This window comes from Capricornis sumatraensis, chromosome 4, assembly GCF_032405125.1.
Source record: "Capricornis sumatraensis isolate serow.1 chromosome 4, serow.2, whole genome shotgun sequence".
NCBI lineage: Eukaryota > Metazoa > Chordata > Mammalia > Artiodactyla > Bovidae > Capricornis > Capricornis sumatraensis.
Window position 1 is genome coordinate 25096744 of NC_091072.1, and position 22348 is coordinate 25119091.

At 40.4% G+C, this 22348-nt stretch overlaps 1 protein-coding gene and 1 pseudogene across 1 annotated transcript; one reads left to right on the forward strand and one right to left on the reverse strand.

The window, feature by feature from the left end:
- Nucleotides 1-1943: 1943 nt before the first annotated feature.
- On the forward strand, nucleotides 1944-2686 carry LOC138078530 (ubiquitin-conjugating enzyme E2 R2 pseudogene; annotated as a pseudogene).
- A 9312-nt stretch (nucleotides 2687-11998) lies between these two features.
- On the reverse strand, nucleotides 11999-20579 carry FGF20 (fibroblast growth factor 20). The gene is made up of 3 exons (XM_068971833.1): nucleotides 20294-20579; nucleotides 14390-14493; nucleotides 11999-12244 (listed from the first exon to the last, which is right to left on the reverse strand). The coding sequence occupies exons 1-3, from the start codon at nucleotides 20577-20579 to the stop codon at nucleotides 11999-12001; spliced, it is 636 nt and encodes a 211-aa protein (XP_068827934.1).
- Nucleotides 20580-22348: the final 1769 nt, after the last annotated feature.

Here is a 22348-nt window from a genome sequence, read left to right on the forward strand (position 1 = left end):
GCCATCGATAAATGTCCAATTTGCAAGCAACAAAGACTAACAGAGCCCGTATCATGGCACCATTCTTTAAGGAGACCATCTGTCCATTTGATAGCAATTTGCCTATAGTGAGCTCCTTTCACCTTTAAAAGACCTGTGATTGATTCAGATAGGAACAGAGCTTTTTTTGGTATAGCTTGCCTTTCCTGCCCTCAGAGTCTCAGCCAGCATCACTAACCAAGAGTTTATTTTACCTGCATAGGAACCCACACACAGCACAGCAGGCATAAGGTAGTCCAATGACACGGATATACACCAGTCATATCATTTCCATGAAAATGTGGATTTGAGCAACAAGTAGGTTGTGATGGACAATGGAGATTCATCCTCTACAGGCCTCTGTGAGGAAGAATTTATGGCTCCAGCTGCCCAGGTGTTGCCAGCCCTTTCAGAAACAAACAGCCCCACTTCCTGTGGTGACCCCCATCCAGCAACAGAGCACCCCTCATCCCCAAGCACTAGCATAAAGCATCAGCGAACCCACAACAGTGAGTTGGGCCATTTTAGCTTCCGCTCAAACAAAATGACCAAGTCTGACAACATTTCTGCTCAGACTTATTCCCAACATCTCCTCCCCAGTCGTATTCCTTTGCCTTTTGCTCCCACACTTCTTTTACCCAAGGGCAACTGTGGTGTCTTAAGAACTAAGAACACATGGTAACTATTCAATGAAAAATGTTAAATTTAATAATATTAGATGAAATTAAAATGTTGCTTGTCATTTACAGCTTGTTTGGTGAGGGTTCTAGTTTACAATTTTTCCCCTGGAATTTCTACAGATTAATGATTTCTTGTGGCCAGAGGACACATTACTACCTGTTTGTTTCTTACCGTATCATTGAGATTTTGCATTGTTACTTCCCTGGTGGCTCCGCAGTAAAGAACTCGCCTGCTAATGCAGGAGACAAGTTCAATCCCTGGTACCGGAAGATCCTCTGGAGAAGAAAACTGCAACCCACTCCAGTATGCTTGCCTAGGAAATCCCATGGACAGAGGAGCCTTGTGAGTTACAGTCCGTGGGGGTCTGAAACAATGCCTAATAAACATCCTATTCTCTAATAATAAACATCCTATTCTCTAAACTCTATCTCAGAGTCTAAAGAACCCACTTGGATTACATTTTCTGAATGAATCTCAGGCACAGAGTGGGAGACCCAGCGCTCCGGTCCCCAACCTCCTGATGACCTGAGGTGGAACTGATGTAATAATAATAGAAATAAAGTGCACAAAAAAATTTACCCCATTTGAATTATCCCCTAATCACCCCTCACCACCCACCCACCCCGCCCTCCCACGACAGAAAACGTTTCTTCGATGAAACCAGTCTCTGATGCCAAAAAGGTTGGGGACTGCTGCCCCAGAGCATGGTACAATCTCAGGACATTTTTATGAATCTACACAATGCACTGTCGTTAAATCCGTATCTGAAACATTCCTGGGATTAATACTCGCAGTTTTTGCTAAATGAAGTAGCAAGTAAATAAGTCCTCAAGTATCTTTCTTTACCTGAAATGTACACAAAATGTATTTGATTTGATACATTTGACATATATCAAATTCCAGGACAGGGCAGCAGGGCCTGGAGTTTTCCTCACCGGCATTCCGCCACCTTCCTCCGCTTGCGCCTCCTCTCTCGCGACCCCCAAGCTGAGGCCCCTTCCAGGGTAGGGGTAGGGGAGGAAGTCCGGACCCCCAGGGAATTTCTCGAATTCTCTCCACCCTTCCTCCCCACCCAGCCTGCCGCCCTTTCGACCGGCCCAGCGGCCTCCAGGCCCTGGTGCGGGCCTTCGGGCTGTGAAGACAGGATCTCGCAGCAGCCTGGCCCACGGTCCAGAGGATCCTGGTCTTCCTGGCCAGGGTGTGAGGACCCGAAGCCCGGCGCTGCCACCGCCGCCACCGGCGTAATGACCCGTTCCCAGAAGGCCCTGAGGCTCGAGCGGAAATCCCCGCAGGAGAAAGCTGAGGAAGGTGCCACATCACCCCGAGGAGTGAATCCGACCTCTACACCTGGGAGGTTGCCCTCCTCCGACGGCCTCAACACCCCCTCCGAAGACAGCTACTTCAAGGCGCACAGTAAGCTTCCCAGTGACTAACCACAGTCACCACCTACCTTCAGATCCTCGACCAAAGTGAGGCATCGCAACGTTTGAGAGGATGGAGACGGATACGTTTCACCTCTTCATCCGCCTGTAGACGCCCCCCTGGAGTGGAGAACTGCCCTCAAACTCTCAGGACTGTCCCGTTAAGCGTAGTCCCAGTTGCTTCAGGAGCCCGACACTTTCTCCACAACCAAGATGGATGCTTCGGTTCTGTCCATGAAAGGGAGGACAGTAAAGGAGAAGACAAAGAATATGCTGAAATCGTTAGGAAGCAGGTTTCAGCCACTAAAGCGAAAGCAGAAGAGGATGGAGTGAAGGTCCTCGCGGCCCTGACAGGACGCTGCACCAGCACTAGCGGCCCTTCCAGTGACAGCAGCTCAGATTTGCTTTATGACAACTTTACGACGATGACGTGATGCCGAAGATGAGGAGGACGAAGAGCCGAGGGTTAGGATGATGGGGGTTCTGTAAATGAGGAGTCACGTTGGGCTCCTTCAAGGCCCTTGTACTGCCCTGCCATCTCAGGCCAAAGGGAAGGGAGCCAGTGAGGATCTAGCAGCAAAAACCTATCACCTGGGTGGGGAAAACATGACTTCTGCTGACTCCTCCAATGGATATCAGTTGGTGCCTTTTTATGGGCCTCTTAATGGAAGGAAAGTAACCCTCCACAGAATGTCTGAATTTTTGCATTCCATCACTGTACTGATTTATTTTTGGGGGGTTTGTTTTTTTTTTTTCTTTATTTCATTAAACTTCCACCTCCACTTTGTCTCTACAAAGTGTTCGCAGCAAAACACATCTGGTCTGTTTTTAGATTCTTGAAGAATCAGATAGTCTTTCATCAAACAAAATGAATAAAATTGTAAAAATTTCACAGGCAAAAATAATCTCAAAATGGATCATAGATCTAAACGTAAGAGTTTAAGCTATAAAAAACTTAAGAACGCAGGAGAAATCTTTAGTAACTTTGAGTCTGGCAAAGATTTCTTAGCTCCTAAACAAACAGCATGAACAAAATATTTTTCATAAATTTGATGTCATTAAAATTTAAAACCTTTGCTCATCAAAAGACCCTGGTAATGAAAGAAAACATAAACCGCAGGCTGAGAGAAAATATTTGCAAAATATATGTTGTAGCTAGAAGATATAGGGAACTCTTACAACTCAATAATATAAATAACAATAAGTTTAGGCAAAACGTTTGAACTAATGCTTTACTGAAAAAGATACATAGATGACAAATGAGCTGAAAATAGGGTCCATGTCACAAGTTACTATGGAATTAAAGTGCATTTAGATGCAAATAATATGCAACTTAAAAACCTGATATATCACTGAAATTTCTAAAACTTGGAAGACTAATCAGACCAAATGTGAATGAGCATGTATTCCATAAGGTTATGGAAAAGCCTGAATGAACTTTTTGGGCAACCTAGTAGAACTTCTGGAACTCTTACATGATGTTCTTTTAAATGTAATATGGTACAATCACTTTGGGTCACTGATTGGCTTTGTATTAAAAATATAAATCAGCAATTTCACTCTAGATATTTATCCCAGAGAATGAAAAATATATGTTTATAGCAGTTTTATTCATAATAGCCCTGGAAACAACCAGATGTCCATAACCTCCCAAATAGAAAAACAAAACTGTGTTCTAGCCTTGCAATGAACTTGTTCTACTCAGCAATAAGGAGAAAGATACCTCTGATACATACATGTGGGTAAATCTCAAAAACATTAAGAGTTCACAGTGAATGTCTCCATCAAAGGTACCATCAATGATAAATTCTAGAAAATGAAAGCTAATCTGTAGTGACAGTAAGCAAATCAGTGAGTGGCTTCCTTGAGCAAATGGGCAACAAGAAACACTCTGGCCTGATGAAAATATTCCATATCATGAGTGTAATGGGGGTTACACAGGTGTGTATATATATGTCAAAAGCCATAAAACACTGTGCTTAATACCTTGGAATTATTTTATGTAAATTATACTGCAATAAAAAATTTTAACACTTGTAAAAATTGTTTAAAGGATGATCAATATATGAAAGTAGGGCTTGAATAAATATTTGTACACCCATATTCATAGCAGTTTTGCAAGAGAGACAAGGGGTGGAAACAATCCAAGTGTCTATGATCAGAAGAATGTCTAAACTAAATATGATATATACATACAATTAATTATTATTAAGCCTTAAAAATCTGGCACCTGGTACAACATAGATGAACCTTGAAAACATTATGTTAAGTAAAATAAACCAGTTACAAAAGGATGAATAATGTATGGTTCCACTTATATGAGGTTCTTAGAGCAGGTGAGTTCATAAAAGCAGAAAGTAAATGGTAGTTGCCAGAGGCTAAGAGGAGAAGGGAATGGGGAGTTAGTGTTCAATGAATCAGAGTTTCAGCTGAATTCTGGAGTTGAAAGGTGGGGATGGTTGCACAAACAATATAAACATACTTAATATCATGGAACTGTACATTTTTTAACTTTCAAAAAGGTAAATTTAGTGTTACACACATTTTACCACAATTCAAGAGGTGGTGAATACACTATGTGAGAGGAAAAGACGGACAACACTTTGAAATTGGTGCTTTGTTTCTATGGGTAGGGAAAGCTTGGAAACCAAGATGAGGTGATTTGCAAGGAACAGTAAAGCAATCTCACCTTGCAAAACTGATAAGCAAGGGATCAAGGAGACTAGAAAGAAAGAACTTCAATAGGGACTATCCTGACCAAGAGGACAGGTGAACCTAAAAATCCAGATGATTATGACAAAATGCAAAGAAACAGGCATCTTGAGTCTATCCCAGAAGATTACATTCCTAATTCCCTAAAGCTTTTTATGGAAGCATGAATTTCATGGGAAATTCTGGAGAATGGTCTAATGAAAAGATATGAATTTTGATTGGGCCCACTGTGTGCACAACAATTTCCCTGTAAGCTAAGAGAAAAGGCCATTAGATTTGGAATCACATCCCCCAGTTCACAAGAGAAACGCTGGCAAGTTGCTAAGACTCAGAGGAGATCAATAGGACAGAAGAATCAGCTAAACTTGCGGGCACAGCAGCCATGGCAACAACCTTGGCAAACCCTCCACACAGATAGCAACAAGCCACTTCACGATCACTGGGAGCCCAGCCAAGAGAGGGAACACTGAGACAAGGACTTCGTAAATCCTGAGGATAAGCTCCCTGCACATGAAAAACAAAGGACACCTTCCAAAGCATCTCCTTTGATTTCTTCTGATCTTTCTTAATTTAAGAATCCTGGCACTAAAGTCTGGAGATCAGGCCCAGTCTCTCAAAGGGAAGGACAAATTGCTCCAAAGTCCTTAACGTCCAGTCCATTAAAACATTAGATCGACCTGGAGAGACTTTAAACTCTGTGACTTATTTTGAACAAAGGATAATATTCAAGAATCTCAGGTACTTTTAGATACAGGATCAAAGATAACACTAATTCTGGAAATTTGAATGCAAGGAGAGAAATTATTTTGACTATCGAAGGGTATAGAAGAGAAGTAGCTGAGGTTGCTGAGTTGTGATAATGGCTGGACACAGCGTGTATGCCCAGTTGCTTCAGTCTTGTCCGACTCTTTGCAACCCCATAGACTGTAGCTCGTCAGGCTCCTCTGTACATGGGGTTGTCCAGGCAAGAATACTGGAGTGGGTTGCCATATTCTCCTCCAGGGGATATTCCCAACCCAGGGATTGAACCCACATCTGCCTGCATCTCCTGTATTGCAGGCAGATCTTTACTCACTGAGCCACCTGGGAAGCCCAGCTGGACACAGGGGGCCACTAAAGTTTTCCTGGAGTGGTATTTCCTCTCCAAGTGTGTAATTGCAAGAGATTCATTAAGTTCTAGGGATATAAACAGCTTTCAAAAGGTTAAAGAGTAGGGTCCCCAAAATTGGACCTGCCAAATGAGAACCTCTGGAACAACACTGTTGCAAATGTGGAATCATATGGAAGTGCAGTAGGTCTATGCCAAATTATATAGGGTATTAAAGAAACTGGAACTATATAGGGTGTTGGAGAAATTGGGGCTAATCCCATATACCACTTACCCCTTGTACCCTGGTTTGACTGGTCCAAAATAGAGATGGACATTGAATTAACCTTTTAATTATCTGTGTCACTGATGTAGCAAATGCATTCTTTTAGATCCCTGTTCATTTTGATCATCAATATAATTTGCTTCATTTGGCCAAAATTATACCTTTATCATCCTGCTACTGCTAAGTCACTTCAGTTGTGTCCAACTCTGTGTGACCCCATAGATGGCAGCCCACCAGGCTCCCCCATCCCTGGGATTCTCCAAGCAAGAACACTGGAGTGGGCTGCCATTTCCTTCTCCAATGTATGAAAGTGAAAAGTAAAAGTGAAGTCACTCAGTCGTGTCCTACTCTTGGCGATCCCATGGACTGCAGCCTACCAGGCTCCTCCATCCATGGGATTTTCCAGGCAAGGGTACTGGAGTGGGGTGCCACTGCCTTCTCCATTTATCATCCTACTATATCATAAATTCTTTAACACTGTTTTATCATCTCATACAGTAAATTTTAAACAGGTGTCTTCATTTTATTCAAATAGAAAATGTATTCATTTTATAGCACACTGGATAACAGTGAGAAATAACTGTATTTGAGGCTCTTCCTTTCCTTATCAGTTTATGACTAAAAATGGTAAAACAATTTAACAGAAAAACTAAATTCAAAGACCATTTGCCAAAGCAGTAACTTTTCTGGGAATGTTGTTGTTTTGAAAAAAATTAATTATGCGCTGAACGGAACACAATGTTTGTCCTTGAAACCCACATCACTAAACAGGATGCAAAGAAAGGTATGGATACTGACCCAGTGGGATATGATCCTGCAGTATCATAACTAGATCACATGGCCTCCTGAAAGGCAAGTTTCTTTAAGATTACACAGGAAACTCTCTAACCTCTCATCCTATATAACCCAGACATGACTCTCCAGTGGACTCTCCAGTGATCTGATGGCATGGAATTATTGGCATGCCCCAAGGAAACGACAAATGTGTAATGTCTGTCAAATAGTGTTTTCATTTCTGAGTACAGATCAGTTGCCAGCCACCTATTGGTCCATCATTAAAACAGACAGAGAAGGCAATGGCACCCCACTCCAGTACTCTTGCCTGGAAAATCGCATGGATGGAGGAGCCTGGTAGGCTGTGGTCCATGGCGTCGCTAAGAGTCGGACACGGCTGAGCGACTTCACTTTCACTTTTCACTTTCATACATTGGAGAAGGAAATGGCAACCCACTCCATTGTTCTTGCCTGGAGAATCCCAGGGATGCGGGAGCCTGGTGGGCTGCCATCCCTGGGGTCGCACAGGGTCGGACACGACTGAAGCGACTTAGCAGCAGCAGCATTAAAACAGAGCAACCCAAAGAGAGAGTAGCAAGTCCTTTTGTCACCACCATGAATTCGATTATATCTGATACCCACAGACTCTCCAGGAATGATGGGAAAATGAGAGCTCAACTGTTAAATGGAAGTGGTAGCATCAGGATAGAGTACTGCCCTTCACAGAAGTGTGCTGCTCAACTGGAAGCCATCCCATGGCAAGGGCGCCTTTACTGATGCCTAAGGTACACTGCTTCTTCTAAGAAACACTTTTCCTAAAGAGAAGAACCTTGGTCTCCAAGTATTAGTTATATCTAGTCATGCAGGGCAATGGCTGGGACCTGTGGGGAATACGCAAGCAGGAAAGAGATCAATCTGTTTTATTTTAGCAAGTAGATGTTAACGCAAGTTGATTTACATATGTTCTTTTATCATTACTGCAGGTAAATTTTGCAAATGATGATTAACATTCCAAGCAAGAAAGAATGGAAAATGTAAATTAGTAAATGATTTCTAATAGAACATTTTGGAGAAGGAAATGTATTCTTCCAGTGTTCACTCCAGCATTCTTGCCTGGCTCATTCCACGGATAAAGGAGCCTGTTGGGCAACAGTCCATGGGGTCACAAAGGGTCGGACATGACTGAGCGACTAGCAGGCACACACACACACACACAATAAAACATTTAAAATAAAGAAGAGGATGACTAATGGGCAAAATTTCCCCCAAGCATTCTGAGAATAAAATTATTCTCAAAATATTAATTTGATAATAAACCAAATTATTCTTATCCTTCCATGTATGAATTAATATGCTCACACTCTACTTCCATTTTACTTCACTTTTCACTTTCATGCATTGGAGAAGGAAATGGCAACCCACTCCAGTGTTCTTGCCTGGAGAATCCCAGGGACGGGGGAGTCTGGTGGGCTGCCGTCTATGGGGTCGCACAGAGTCGGACACGACTGAAGCGACTTAGCAGCAGTAGCAGCTACTTCCATTTAGGAATATCAGGTGAAATCAAGTGAAATGTATTAAGAAAACAGATCATTTCTTCAAGTAGTATAAATTCAGTAAATACAAATTGTTTTTCTGACATAGGAAGACATGCCAATATATAAGTAGAATTAGAATGCAAGATACAGTGACTTTTTAGTTATCTGAAAGTTTGTAACATCATTGCCTCAATCATATTTCATATCCCAAATTTCTACAGGTAGTTATCACCATAAAAATGTTAAACTTATATTCCTGTTATATCTTAAAAAAGAAGAAATTTTGATTGAGTAAGGATATTCATTGTGAGCCATCTTTGAACAATGGATTCTCTCTTTAAATTTATAAGACTTCCTCCACAGCTGTAAGTTTAGACACCAGCATTGTTTTGATGATTTGAAATACTTGCATAATGCTTGCTTTGGGACACATGCTTTCAATATAGATGTTCAGCAGTGAAACAAAATTAGTTTATTACTGACAAATAAAAATAAATGGGAATTGTTTTATTATGACTATTATGAAAATATTACTGCTAAACCATTTTTTACATTTATGAAAGCAATAGATTTTAAGCTATATTGCTGCCTCTTACACTGTATGCACACAAGTGCACGCACTACTCCTCCAGCCACACACACACACATGTTCCCATATAGCTTTATTAAAGGTATGTGAGGAACTTCTACCATCATGCCACACACCACCATTAATGTATTCAAGTCATGAGAGGATGAACCAATAGGAATAACTCTGCTGCTGCTGCTGCTGCTAAGTCGCTTCAGTCATGTCCGACTCTGTGCGACCCCATAGATGGCAGCCCACTAGGCTCCTCTGTCCCTGGGATTCTCCAGGCAAGACTACTCTAGAGAACATTAAAGCAACAGTCAGTCTTGCATTCAAAGCGTAATATGTGGTATGACCGTATCGAGCATCAGCTGGGATATTGTTAGGAATACAACAGTTCAGTTCTCCATCCCCTAACCCAGACCTAGTTTAACAGATCTGTCCTTTAACAAGATCCTCAGGTGTTTTTACATGTACACTGAAGTTTGAAAAACCCTGCTCTAGACTAGTGATTCTTAAAGTATGGTCTCTGGACCAACTGCATCAATGTTTCCTGGGACCCTGTTAAAAATGCACGTTTGTAGGATCCCTTTCAGACACATGCATCAGAAACGGTGGGGCTGGAGCCCAGCAGTCTGTTTTACAAGGCTTCTGCGTTCTAACTGGTGGGAGCTGTCTCTGTGATTATTACCACATCCCCAGTGATGACCGCCATGCATGAGGGTGGCAACAACGGCTGGGTAGGACCAAATAAAAACTACAGGATTGTATCTGTGTGGTTTTATAAGTTTGTGTGTGCCACTCTCCCAGTTGGTTACTCAGCAGCAGCCACAAAGTTCTTTCTTGCTTTAAGGACTCCAAACTCACTGTTTCCTCTTCCATTGTGGCTTTTTAATCTTCTCTTGAAAGAAATGTAGTGAAAGTGTGAGTCACCCAGTTATATCTGACTCTGCAATTCCACGGACTGTAACTTGCCAGGCTCCTCTGTCCATGGGATTCTCCAGGCAAGATTACTGGAATGGGTAGCTATTCCCTTCTCCAAGGGATCTTCCTGACCCAGGAATCAACCAAACCCAGGTCTCCTGCACTGCAGGCAGATTCTTTACCATTTGAACCACGAGGGAAGCCCCATCTTAGCCTTATCCTTTAAGAAACGTCAGCTCTTTAGAAAAGCCTCTGACCCATCCTATCTAAGTTTATCCTCTCTTTTTTTCTGTCTGAACCTTGTTTTCTTCATAGAGTACATCACAATTCACCATTACTGTGTCAGTTTCCCCTACTAGATAACAAGCTTCATGAAGCAGGACCCACTTCTGTCTTGATTACTGTATTTTCCTTAGTTTTTAACAGTATCTTGCACCCCACTCCAGTACTCTTGCCTGGAAAATTCCATGGACAGAGGAGCCTTGTAGGCTACAATCCATGGGGTCGGAGTCGGACACGACTAAGTGACTCCACTTCCTTCTGTATAGTAGGCTTAATGACTATTGCAAAACGACAAATTAGGAGATATAATGGAAAAGATGGCACACTCAGATAGGTAGATGGGGCCCTACTATTACTAACCGTGGTTCCACTAAGCCTCATTCTTTCTATGATCATGTGAAAGTGAAGGTGCTCAGTTGTGCCTGACTCTTTGCGACCCCATGGACTATGGCCTACCAGGCTCCTCCGTCCATGGAATTTTCCAGGCAAGAGTACTGGAGTGGGTTGCCATTTCCTTCTCCAGAGGATCTTCCCAACCCAGGGATCGAGCTTGGATCTCCCGCATTGCAGGCAGATGCTTTACCATCTGAGCCACCAAGGGAGCCCCGTCTATGATCATAGTGAGTAAAAAGAAATGAGCTTTGCCACACTAAGTCAAGAAAATAAGTAAGCATAGCTGATTTATAATGTCCAATTATTTTCAACATTAGAAGTTCTCTAAATATTACATTTTTCTCAGGAACTTAGAATTATGTCACCATAAAAATATGTTATATACGTGGAATAACTTCACCTCAAAAGGAATGACACCAAAACATTAAAGTATCGGTGTTTAATTCCCTTTTTGAATGTGTGTTGAATTCAATACAAATTGATACAGAATTTTTCTAGGCCAAAGAAACCAATGTTACATTTCGAAGGCAACTGATTGCAAAAAATATATAATCTATGCTATACTTCATTTTTTAAAAGAAATTCAGGATCTTATTCTATGCTTAATGTGTAGCAATAACAAAGTCTTCTTGACAGCCAAAGATATCACAGCAGAGGAATGGCACGATAAAGAAATTTTGGTTGTTTTTTCTTCTCTTCGTATTATCTTCATATACCAGTAAAAAATATACTCTTTAATAAATAAATATATATAATAAATATTTGCCAACTGAAAATGTATAAATAGGTCCATCCTTTAAAAAAAAATGGTCCATCTTGGTGTGGGCCTGCTTCCTAGTCCATATTTCACCCCAACTTTGTACATATAATGTCATCACCTGCAAAATCCTGAAAGGTTCTTAGAATTTATATAGCAATAATCTTGGCCAACTATGTCAACCCATCTCTTCAACATGAAGTATCTATTTGTAATGTAACCTTCAAAGTAAACATACTCCAGAGAAGTGAGGCACCAGCAGCAAACTCAGCTGAGTTCCCAGGATCACAGTTGAACAGATTTTCAGCTTCAATCTGTGAGTCAGCACTGAGCCGTGCACCCGAGGGAACTAAATCCACTTGTAAAAAGAGATCTTGACCTACTTCAAGTGAAAATATTTTTTGTTTCTTGTTCTCAATATTCTTTCCAAAGCAAGTATCTCAGTGGAAAACAGACTCCATAACATTCTGAATGGTGTCCTGGGTTCCTATTTTATGATGAGAACAGAAACAAGAAAGAATAGTTGTAGACTGGTTCTTCAGTAAAGACATCAACCCCCTTCAACTGTACATAAGTAGGTCCTTGTACAGTTCAGGAACTCTTTCTGGATCCACTGGTCTAGGCAGGAAATGTGTAAATTTCTGGTGTCTTTTGGACCTGGCACCGTCTCTTGGAGTTCCGTCTTTGTTAAGTGCCACAAAATACCTGCGGCCAGTGTCTCCATGTTTATATATGTTCGATGAATAGGTATTATACCAGTTCTCTTCAAACTGCTCTCTAAAGATGCATTCAGAAGTCAGTTTCTCCTACAAGAGAGAAGATGGCTACCATTAAAAATGATATTTTTAAGAAAATTTCCTTAGAAAAATCTCGACTTTTATATTTTTATTTCTTTGTTTATAACTATATCCTTGTCAAAGAAGGAGAAAGGATAAACTGTTTCTGCTTTGTTCTGTTTTAGTTCTCATGTTACCTGGAACTCTTTCTCCCAGGTGACTCCATCCAGCAGTTTATTTAATTCAAAGAACTTTAAGTTGAATGTCAATTTTCAATTTTATTTCCAAATATTGGGTTGGCCAAAAAGTTCACTTGGTTTTTTCCATAAGCTGTTACAGAAAACTCAAATGAATTTTTGGCCAACCCAGTACTTAATAAATATTCTAAATTTGGCCATGCTTCATTTTATCTCAATTCCTACACCATAACCACCAAACAGACTTGTAGTTTATCTTGTTCCATCATTAGATGCCAAAGCTCTACAAGGATAAATCTCTACTATCATCTTGAAACATTTCAAGATGTTGCTAACATTCAAATTGCTAAATTGCTAAAGTCAATATTGCTAACATTCAAATTCCTAATTCAAGATCATCATTCCAAATCATATATCCTCCCTTTAGGAATTAATTATTTAATACAATACCCACGATTAACTTGGGTCTGGATATTACTATTTGGTAAATGCACCAAATGTAGTAAAAGCCTGGTAACTTCTTGTCATTTCAAGATGGACTGCATATTGTCCCAAGACATTGACTAAGTTGCTTTTTTTTTAAATCTGACACATACATGAAGAGGGAAGACTGAAGTGAAAGTGTTAGTTGCTCAGTTGTGTCTGACTCTTTGCAACCCCATGGACTGTAACCCACCAGGCTCCTATGTCCATGGAATTCTCCAGGCAAGAATACTGGAGTGGCTGTCCATTCTCTTCTCCAGGAGATCTTCCTGACCCCAGGATGGACCCAGGCCTCCTGCATTGCAGGCAGATTCTTTACCGTCTGAGCCACCACGTGACTGTTTTTCTCTTTCAGTTGTGATTCTACTCTTATGAGATTACAAAATGCATTCTTTCTCTTTCTTCTGAGCTGACAGAAAGCCCAGGAAGGGCAAGTTTTACCTTTAAAAGGATAGATATTAAGTGGAATACCATTTACTGAAATATGATAACCAATTTTCCTCAGTGTATATTAAGATTCTAACTGTACATTGTGGTCTCAGTTGAGATTTTAAGAAAAAAGAAAGTACCCTATAGTGTCATCTGATAAACCATAAAAGCTAAATTTTCTTTGGAAATAGCTACAGAGATTTAGACGTTAAGAAGGAATTTCATGTGAGATGATGGGAGGGAATGGCACACATTTACAATGTAACAATTTTCTTAAAATTAAATCAATTATAAGAAACTGTGAGCAAATAAATAATGTTAACAGTGAAAGATAAAGATCTACATCATACTGCAGATTGAACTTTATATTATCTTGTTATTCTAATCCTTGTGTTGTTGCTGTTTTGTCGTTTAAAAAAGAAAAGAAAAAAATCTTACACTGATGAAATATGAACCTGAAAAGTTTAAATTTTTTAAAGTATGTCCATATTTTAAATACTTATGGTAGACCTACAAATGTGTGCACTTATCCCCAGTGATGAGCTTAAAAACTTCCCAATGCAACTCCAAGAGCACAGCTACTATAATTATCAAGATATCAGATATGGCTCAACTAGTGTGTTGCCATTGTCTGTTGTTGTTTACAGTATCGTAAGATTTCATTATATCATTTCCTATATTGCAAAGGTCAGCAAGTCAGTGATGTATACTTACCTACCTACAAAGGTAGTAATGAGTAGAGAAAATTTATAGTAAATGAATGTAAAGAATCTAACAAGGCAAGAAGAAATTGCTCTCATTTTCCTATCTCTGGTCCCAAGATAATGGGCAGAAAGAACTAGTGAACTAAAAGCAATAAAGGTTTAGGGTTTAAGAAGTAGAAGTGAGTTATTAATGCTATACTACAATCTAAACATATGGAAATTTATCAAGATAAAGATTTTTCATTTCTACTTAAGTATGTGTATTTATATATTTCTTCTGATATGCATTATTGGTAGCTATTTTACTTTAAAATGGATAGTGATTATTTAATGAATTACAGTAATAAAAAAAAAATACGTACTGATCCATATAGTTCTCCTTTGTCATTCATTCCAAGGTAAAGACCACTGTCCACACCTCTAATACTGACAAGTCCCACTGCCACACTGATGAATTCCAGGATACCTGAATTTATAAACAAAACAATGATTTGCATTTATTAAAGAATATACAACTAATGAAAATCTTCCAAAGAGAAGTAGATCAAATTGCTAAATATAATACTGTGTGTAGAAGTCCTTCATAAACTGAAAAGTGCTGTACAATTGTCATTATGATGAAACTCCCATTTTATAGATAAAAAAACTAAAAAAAGAAAAAATCGTTCATTGTGATATAGCATTAAAGGTATAAAACCTTAAACAAAACTAACCTGGGTTTGAATCCAGTTTAGTAACTTACTGATTAGTCTGAGTACATAAGTCATTTGTCTTTTCTGAACTTCAATGTCTTCATACATAAAAGGGTGAAATACTTCCTTACAGGAGAGTGGTAAGGATTAACATTTTTAGGCAACCAATAAATGGAAGCTATTATTACCATAAATTAGTGTATAATAGAGATATTCTTGATTCTCCTTGATTCCACAAATTATAACCATGTCCTGTTAATTGTTTTGCTTTGTTTTTGCTTAGTATGAACTAAGTAAATTTTTTTCTAGCAGCAGCCAATATACTTTATATGGATGCATTAGTATTTAGCAGTTCATAAAGGGCTTCTACTTTTACTTTCCCATCTGGTCCTCAAAAACAACCTCCTAAAATAAGTATGGAAGATATTATTATTCCATTTTACATACAAAGAAACTGAGGTTTGCCTAAAGATAATGATATTTGTAATTAACAGAACAGATACTTGGAGTCATATCTTCTGAGCCCTAATTCAGTATTTATACTTTGGAACACTGCTTCAAGAAAGTAGTTTCAAAAATTACAGGTTATATAATATGCTGTTTCCCATCCCATGATTCTTAAAGATAAATTTTATGGTTCAAAAGTTAAATGACTTTATAATTCATGAAATGTGATAACTAAATACCAAGAATTTAACATGCAAATAGATTTCACTTTCAGAAACTTTCCAGAATTGAGCAACAACAACAAATAGGTAAATTAGTACAAAAACTCTCCACTCAACACTATTAATACACTATAGTTAAACAAAAACAACAACAAATAAAACCCTTAATGCTTCCCTCTGCATCATTCTTTTCCTTGGCACACACTAACCTTTGGACTAGTGTCTTTGTCTTGTTCTTCTCTTTAGACTCTTTGCTGAAAAAGTATATAGACAGACTTTCTATGCTTGGAACTGCCTTCCTCAATAGCTTTCTACCTTCACCCCTTTGTCTTGTCTTAAGCTCCATGACAGTATAAATGTGTACCATTTAGCTTAACTCTTGCTCTTAAGTCATTTCTTGATTTATTGTACTACAAGTTTCTGTTTGGACACATGATACTACCAAGGCCAAGGGAAAATACAAAATCTGGCTATTTGCTTATATGAAGGGCTCTGTTCTGCCCAGATCCTAATTCATTCATTGGCAGACACATAGATGCTTAAGCTCTAAACATAGATTCTTAAGAGCTCAAAGGAGCTCTTTCAAACTATTAGGAGATCATGTAGAACACTAGACCTAACAAGGATCTAACAGCAACAATATACTGCCAAATTTCCTGTAAGTGGCTTGCCCAAGGCTGAGAGGAGAAAACATATATAGTAGGATGACACAGACCCCAGAGGAGAGCCATTATGATAACTGATAGAGAGGTAGGAAGTAGAGGAAAATTAAACTTACTACCAAGCTCATCAGTGATCTCTATTAGAAACAAAAATAAAGACCCAAAACATCACTGGTAGAAGAAGGCACATTGATGGAATTTCATCCAGGATATACTTACAATGTATAATTACTTGAAGTTGTAATAAATATTACATTCAAATTGAAAAGTGTACTGTGGCTCACTTGTAACTTAACTCTCTTTAGGTATCTGATTTACATTAAGACACTCTTGTCTTTCAAAGAACAGGAACTGCTTAACTGATTAGACTGCATAGCAGAACTAGTTTTCAAGTACAATAAAAGTTTCATTTCCATATAAATTAATAATAAAACAGACCTTGTAATGAATTCATTTTTCTCACAACTAAATCATAAACCACCTGCACTTTAAGTCTAAGCTTAAAATAATGCTGCTGTCTTGTCATAAAACATGTTAATTGCAGAAAGACAAGCAATTTTATATATTCTTAGAATAATTATATTCAATAGCTTCAACTTCATTACACGATATACAAAGCCTCATATACATATAACAAAGTCAAAATAATTCTGTGGTGGCTCATGGGAGCTGATAGGAAAAAGGTTATGTGCTTTTCATGTTCCTCTTAAAGATTTTAGCCACACTTTTAAATTCTGATCCTTTTTCTCCACAAGGAAATAGTATACCACACAGTAATTTGTAATCATTTGATTCTTAAATGAGATTTGACAAGTCTTTCTTATTTATAATATGAGGTGGCAACTAAGCTAATTCCTTAACAAAGAGTAGACATGAAAAACTTTCCTTTAGAGGTAATCACAGATTTTAGATAGATTTTCTAATGCCCAGTGTCCCATAAAAAGACTTGGACGTACTTTGTCTTTCTGGTATCATTTTCAAAGCCAGCCTTTAAAAAAATCATAATAAACAGGTGAGTCAACCCACAATGCAACCACATCAGACAAATCTATGGCGAATAGGGGAGAAGAAAGGAAAAGCCTTTAAAGGAATATGTTTGATCTCAGGCTAAACTTTTTTTTAAAGTAATGATTCCATGTTTACGTATTAGGTAAAATCTTTCTACTATACTACTGTGCAGAAAAACTCTATTATAAATACGGAGCTAACTCAGATAGGGAATTTTTTAAGCCTCACTGGGACCTTTTGTTTTTATTCTATTGATGTGGTTTTAAAATTTTAAAACACAGTATTATGAATTTTTTTATTTAATTATGGTCAAATTAGTATAAATAATCAAAAATGTTATCTACTTTAACATCTCGAATAGTACACCTTAAGCACTTTCAGAATTCTTACTTTGATGACAAAGAAATAAATTTTAGAGAGAATAAATAATTTCATAGTCAATCATTGAAGAACTAAGAAAAGAAGGCAAAGATAAAGAGAATCATATAATGTTGTTGTTGTTGTTGTTGTTGTTGTTGTTTAGTTGCTAAGTCATGCCTGACTCTTTTGTGACCCCATGGCCTGCAGCCTGCCCGTCTCCTCTGTCCATGGGATTTCCCAGGCAAAAACACTGGAGTGGGTTGCCATTTCCTTTTCCAGAAGATCTTCCTGACCCAGGGATCGAACTCACTTCTGCATTAGCAAGTGGACTCTTTACCACTGAGCCTCCTGGGAAGTCCATTTAATATTACACACATGCATGCCGAATATATACTTTCTTCTCATCTACACTTCCTTGTGGTAAATTATGGTGCTTTAGCTATCAAATGCCACTAGGATGCACTGTAATGCACTCTAGAGGTTACTCATTTAAGCTGCCATACTAATCTGGGTTATCCTTCCTTTTTGTAGCAGTAAATATTTTGTTCCTATAAGTACCCCTGCACCATAGAGTGACTTAACCCAGCACAAAAATCAGTCCAAGTCATATTTTTGCAATTACTAAATAAGCATACAAAATTTTAGCAAAAACAAAATTTCCACTAAGATGGTCATTCTGATAGGCAACATCTGTATCTTAAAGAATGGAATAAAATACCAGTTTAATGAATGTTATCAAGTCGACAAATATTTACTAATCTCTTCTCATAGAGTCAGTCTTATAAAAAGACACAAAGTAGGAGAAGCAACTACTTGACTTTGGGGAGATCACAGTTAAATTACAAGTATCTTAAAAGTAGAATTTCCAAAGTTACGCCATGTATCACATGGACCTCCCTAGTGGCTCAGCAGTAAAGAATCCGCCTGCCAAGCAGGAGACATGGGTTCGATCCCTGGGTCAGGAAGATGCCGTGGAGAAGGAAACGGCAACCAACTCCAGTATTCTTGCCTGGAAAATCTAATGAACAGAGGAGTCTCGAAGGCTGCAGTCCATGGGGTCACAAGAGTTGAATTTAGTAACCTCACCACCACCACTGCTATGTATCAGAGGAGTAGGCGGGTAGGGGAGCCTAACTATTACCTAAGCTTAACTTCTACCTTTCTACTTATAGGCATTAACACATTTGCCCTCATTTCTAAACCTTTCTGGTAGCTGGAGGGTTTTTCTGTAACAAGTGAAGTGCAGTAATTACTCAAGAGGAGGGAACTGAGCCACCTGGTGTCAGCAAAGTTCTTTAGACGTGGAATTTCAGCCTCTTCAATTTAGAAACCACTTTCTGAAAGTGACCCCAAGGTTGGCCACTAGGTCATGACACTCTGGACTCATAGTCAATGGGAATTTGGAAGAGATCAGTGGAAGTTGCAAACATGTGGGGTTTAAAAAGTTAATTTTCTAAGCCTTTAAGTGCTACCAAATGACCACCACATGCTCATTTCCACATCTAGGGTTACAAATGCCCTCTCAAACTGAGATTTACACTTTTCCAAAGTTTTAACGAGGACTTCAAGTCAAAAAGGGAAAGCCAAATAAGAACAAGGGATGAGGACAAGAGAGGGCCCCTCAGAGATAAGACTCTCAGAGAATTCCACTACTAAGGAAGGGAGAAGGAAAAGTAACATTATGTTAGGTAGGCCCTTTCACATTGCTGCTGACAGGTAAACAGAGTCTTTAAAAAGAGATATAATAATTCTATCTAGTGAAGTTCCAACTTGGATGATCAAAATCCTTCAAGAGTGTTAACCCTTGAAGTTAACTCGAATATGATGAACACTTCCACAGTAGAGGAAAGATCCTGGGCTGTTAGAACAGAAGAGCATCTTAAAAGAATCACCTGATTCAACCCCATCATTGTACAGACAAGAAAAGAAAACTCAGGCTCACTGGTTAGAGCACGTGCTAGTCACACTGCTAAGTAAGGAGGAATTACAGTAGAGACTTTATGGTTTCCCAATCTAGTCTCTTAGCAATCTGCCTTAACAATCATTCAGGTTTTGTTTAGTGGTTTTTTTCTTTCTTTCTTTCTTTTAACGCCTTCTGCTCCCAGGCACTGTTAGAGGTATTCTGAAACGTTTCTTTGCGTTCCCACCCATGTCTTCTTTCGCTTCCCTACTCCCTCTTACCTATGGTCAATACCAAGATCTTTGCTTCAGGATTTCATAATTTCTAAAGAGGATCTTGGTTAAGGGACTGGGCATGCTCTGTAGCCCAATAAGCTTTTTGTTTGTTTGTTTCTCACCAAACTTTAACAGCGCAGAGAACTGCAGGCAGGTGAGCCTGACAGGAGCGATGGTGCCCACGGAGAATTAATCTGTTACCTGCTCAACATGTGTGGTGCTCTAGGTAGACAAGTAAAAGCTCGTTTCCTATTTTTGAGCAGTAACCATAAAGCATCATCAACTGCCTGGCTGTAGGGCAGGTCGAAAGAAGCGGAAGGCTTTCTGTTAACTTTTGTTAAGTGGACAGTTACTGGGGGGAACGTGGGGGGCGCAGGAGAAAATAATAGGGATTAAAAAAAAAAACAAACTGCGAGGTAAGAATTGCGGGAAAGATGTGGCCCCGAGTCCAGGGCTCTGCGTCCCAGGCAGCCAGGTGCGGGCGGAGCACCCCCCTCTCCCCTCCCGCCCCCTCCAGCGTCTGGAGCAGCAGGCCTGTGGGAGAACACAGAGGCCGGCGGACAGGCAAAATCCCGGGGTCCCGTTAAGTCCCAGCCCGCGCTTGGCACCCAAAGGGTCTCTAGGGCTCCCGGCCCCGCGCAAGCCGGAGTCGCTCAGCAGGCGAGCAGGGAGGAGCGCGGGATGCGGGCGCCCGTACGTACCGAAGAGGCTGTGGTCCTGCCGGGTGCCCTGCACGCTGCCGTCGGGCAGGATCTGCAGGTGGAAGCCGGTGCGGCAGTAGAGCTGCCGGCGGCGCAGGAAGCCGTGCAGGTGCGCCAGCTCCGCTGCCCCAGGGCCCCCGCGGGCGCCTCGCTCCGCCGCGCCCCGGCGCTCGCCCAGCAAAGGCGGCCGCTCCCCGGCAGGAGGCAGCAGGAAGTGCGAGCCCACCTGCTGGCCCAGGCCCTCTAGGCCTCCCAGGAAGCCCCCGACTTCGGCTAAGGGAGCCATGGAGCGGCCAGAGGGCGAGGCGGACGATCCGGAAAACAAAAGACACCCCCACCCCACAAGCAAAACGGTAGCGGAGATGGGGAGGTGGATGAGAAAAAATGATGGCCAAACAAGCGCCAAAAAAAAAAAAAAGTTAAGGCCCGGTTACTCCCGTGAGGTCGCAGGATGGACTTTGCACTGAGAGCAGGGACGCTTTCACTGTCTTGGAGCGATCTTCTCTCCCGGGGTAGGTGGGAGCCGGCTGCTGGCCTTGCAGAATCATCTATAAGCTGCCGCTGCCAATACTAAAACTAGGGCTGGGGGCTGGGGCTCCAACTCCGCAAACTGATCAGATCAGAGTCCTGTGTACATACACACAGTATATATGCGGCTCCTCTTGACATATGCTAATCAAGTCCTTTCATGCGCGCTGGGGAGGTTTCCGTTTGAAATCTTAAACCGGCCTCCTCTCAACACGTTTTTGCTCTTCGGAAGTGACCAGAAGGGGCCCTTGACGGCTCTCTATCAGTGGCAGTCGCAAAAAAAAAAAAAAAAAATCATTCCCACCATTGGCCAGAGCTGGCCAGCAACTTCGGGGAGGCGCAGTCAAGGCCCCTCTTTGCGGTCGTCTCTGAAACAACCGTGATGCCGTGCGGCTGCGGCCGTGCAGTCGCCTTTGATGTGAGCTCCTTTGCAGTGATAGATTGCTACCGAAAGGAGCCCAACTTGGCAGGTAGATTGAAGAAGGGAAGGGGGGGGAGGAAACTGGGAGGGGGGAAGCAGGGAGGAGGGGATGGGTAGAAGGAGGAAAAGGAAAGGAGAGAATTGGACCCCTTGGGAGCTGCTGGGAGCCTGCAGTGGACAGGTGCAAAAAAAAAAAAAAAAAGGTAAGAGATGGAGAAGGAAAAAGGGCGTTACCCGAGGCTTAGACCTGCCCAGACACACATGAAAGAAAAATCAAAGCTTTGACAGTTTAACTCACTAATTTTAAAACACTAATAAAATGTACAAGCATTACTCGTTTCTTTTATCATTTAGATGGGGGATTTTCTTTACATAATCAAGGTTAGGTTAGGAACACACACACACCGCCCCCTACCCAGGTTCTCTTTAATGTTTATCTTTACTCAGATAACACATGATATAACCTTCTATAAGCATGGAAATTTAAAATTGTGTGCTAAGTTTGTGAACTTTTAAGCATCTTAATATAATAACATAATCTAATTGTGAATCTACGGATTAAGAGTAAATCCAAGCAGGCTGAAAAGAGATGGTCCATATTCTTATGGATACCACAAACAGAAAATGAATATCTGTAATAAGGGCATAAATGATAAGTGACCTCTGGGACCCTTATCCAATCTAAGAGTACCTCCCTATTCTTGGTTGCATTTGCTTTCAAACTAAATTTTTTTTGATTGTTCACATTTGAATTATGAAAACAAATAAATGAAAAATTGTGTTGCTTCTTGATGTGTTTTTGAGACCCGGAAAATTACATGTGGAACTGCCCAGTGAATATTTGCCAGATCCAAAGTCATCGAGGTGAGGGAGATGGATACACATGCATTTAAAACTTCAAACTTTGGTTTTGTACCACTAGTTAAATTTAAGATCTTTATGTTACAGTTTTTCAGTGGCCAAAGTGTTGAGAATCATTTGGCAGGTTTTTACACTTCCTCTAAGCAAAAATTTTAGGGACTCACTGAAAATGAGTTTTTCAGCCCTATTTCACGGTCTGCTTAACAAAGGCCTCAACTTGGGAGTGCAGATGGATGGGATTTTTT

Excerpts from the sequence above, each read along its gene's own strand:
- FGF20 (XM_068971833.1), bottom strand. The coding sequence starts at position 20,579 with ATGGCTCCCTTAGCCGAAGTCGGGGGCTTCCTGGGAGGCCTAGAGGGC. Across the intron at positions 14,494-20,293 it reads GCAGGACCACAGCCTCTTCG|GTATCCTGGAATTCATCAGT; the intron begins GTACGTACGGGC and ends TTATAAATTCAG. Across the intron at positions 12,245-14,389 it reads AAGGAGAACTATATGGATCA|GAGAAACTGACTTCTGAATG; the intron begins GTACGTATTTTT and ends TCTCTCTTGTAG.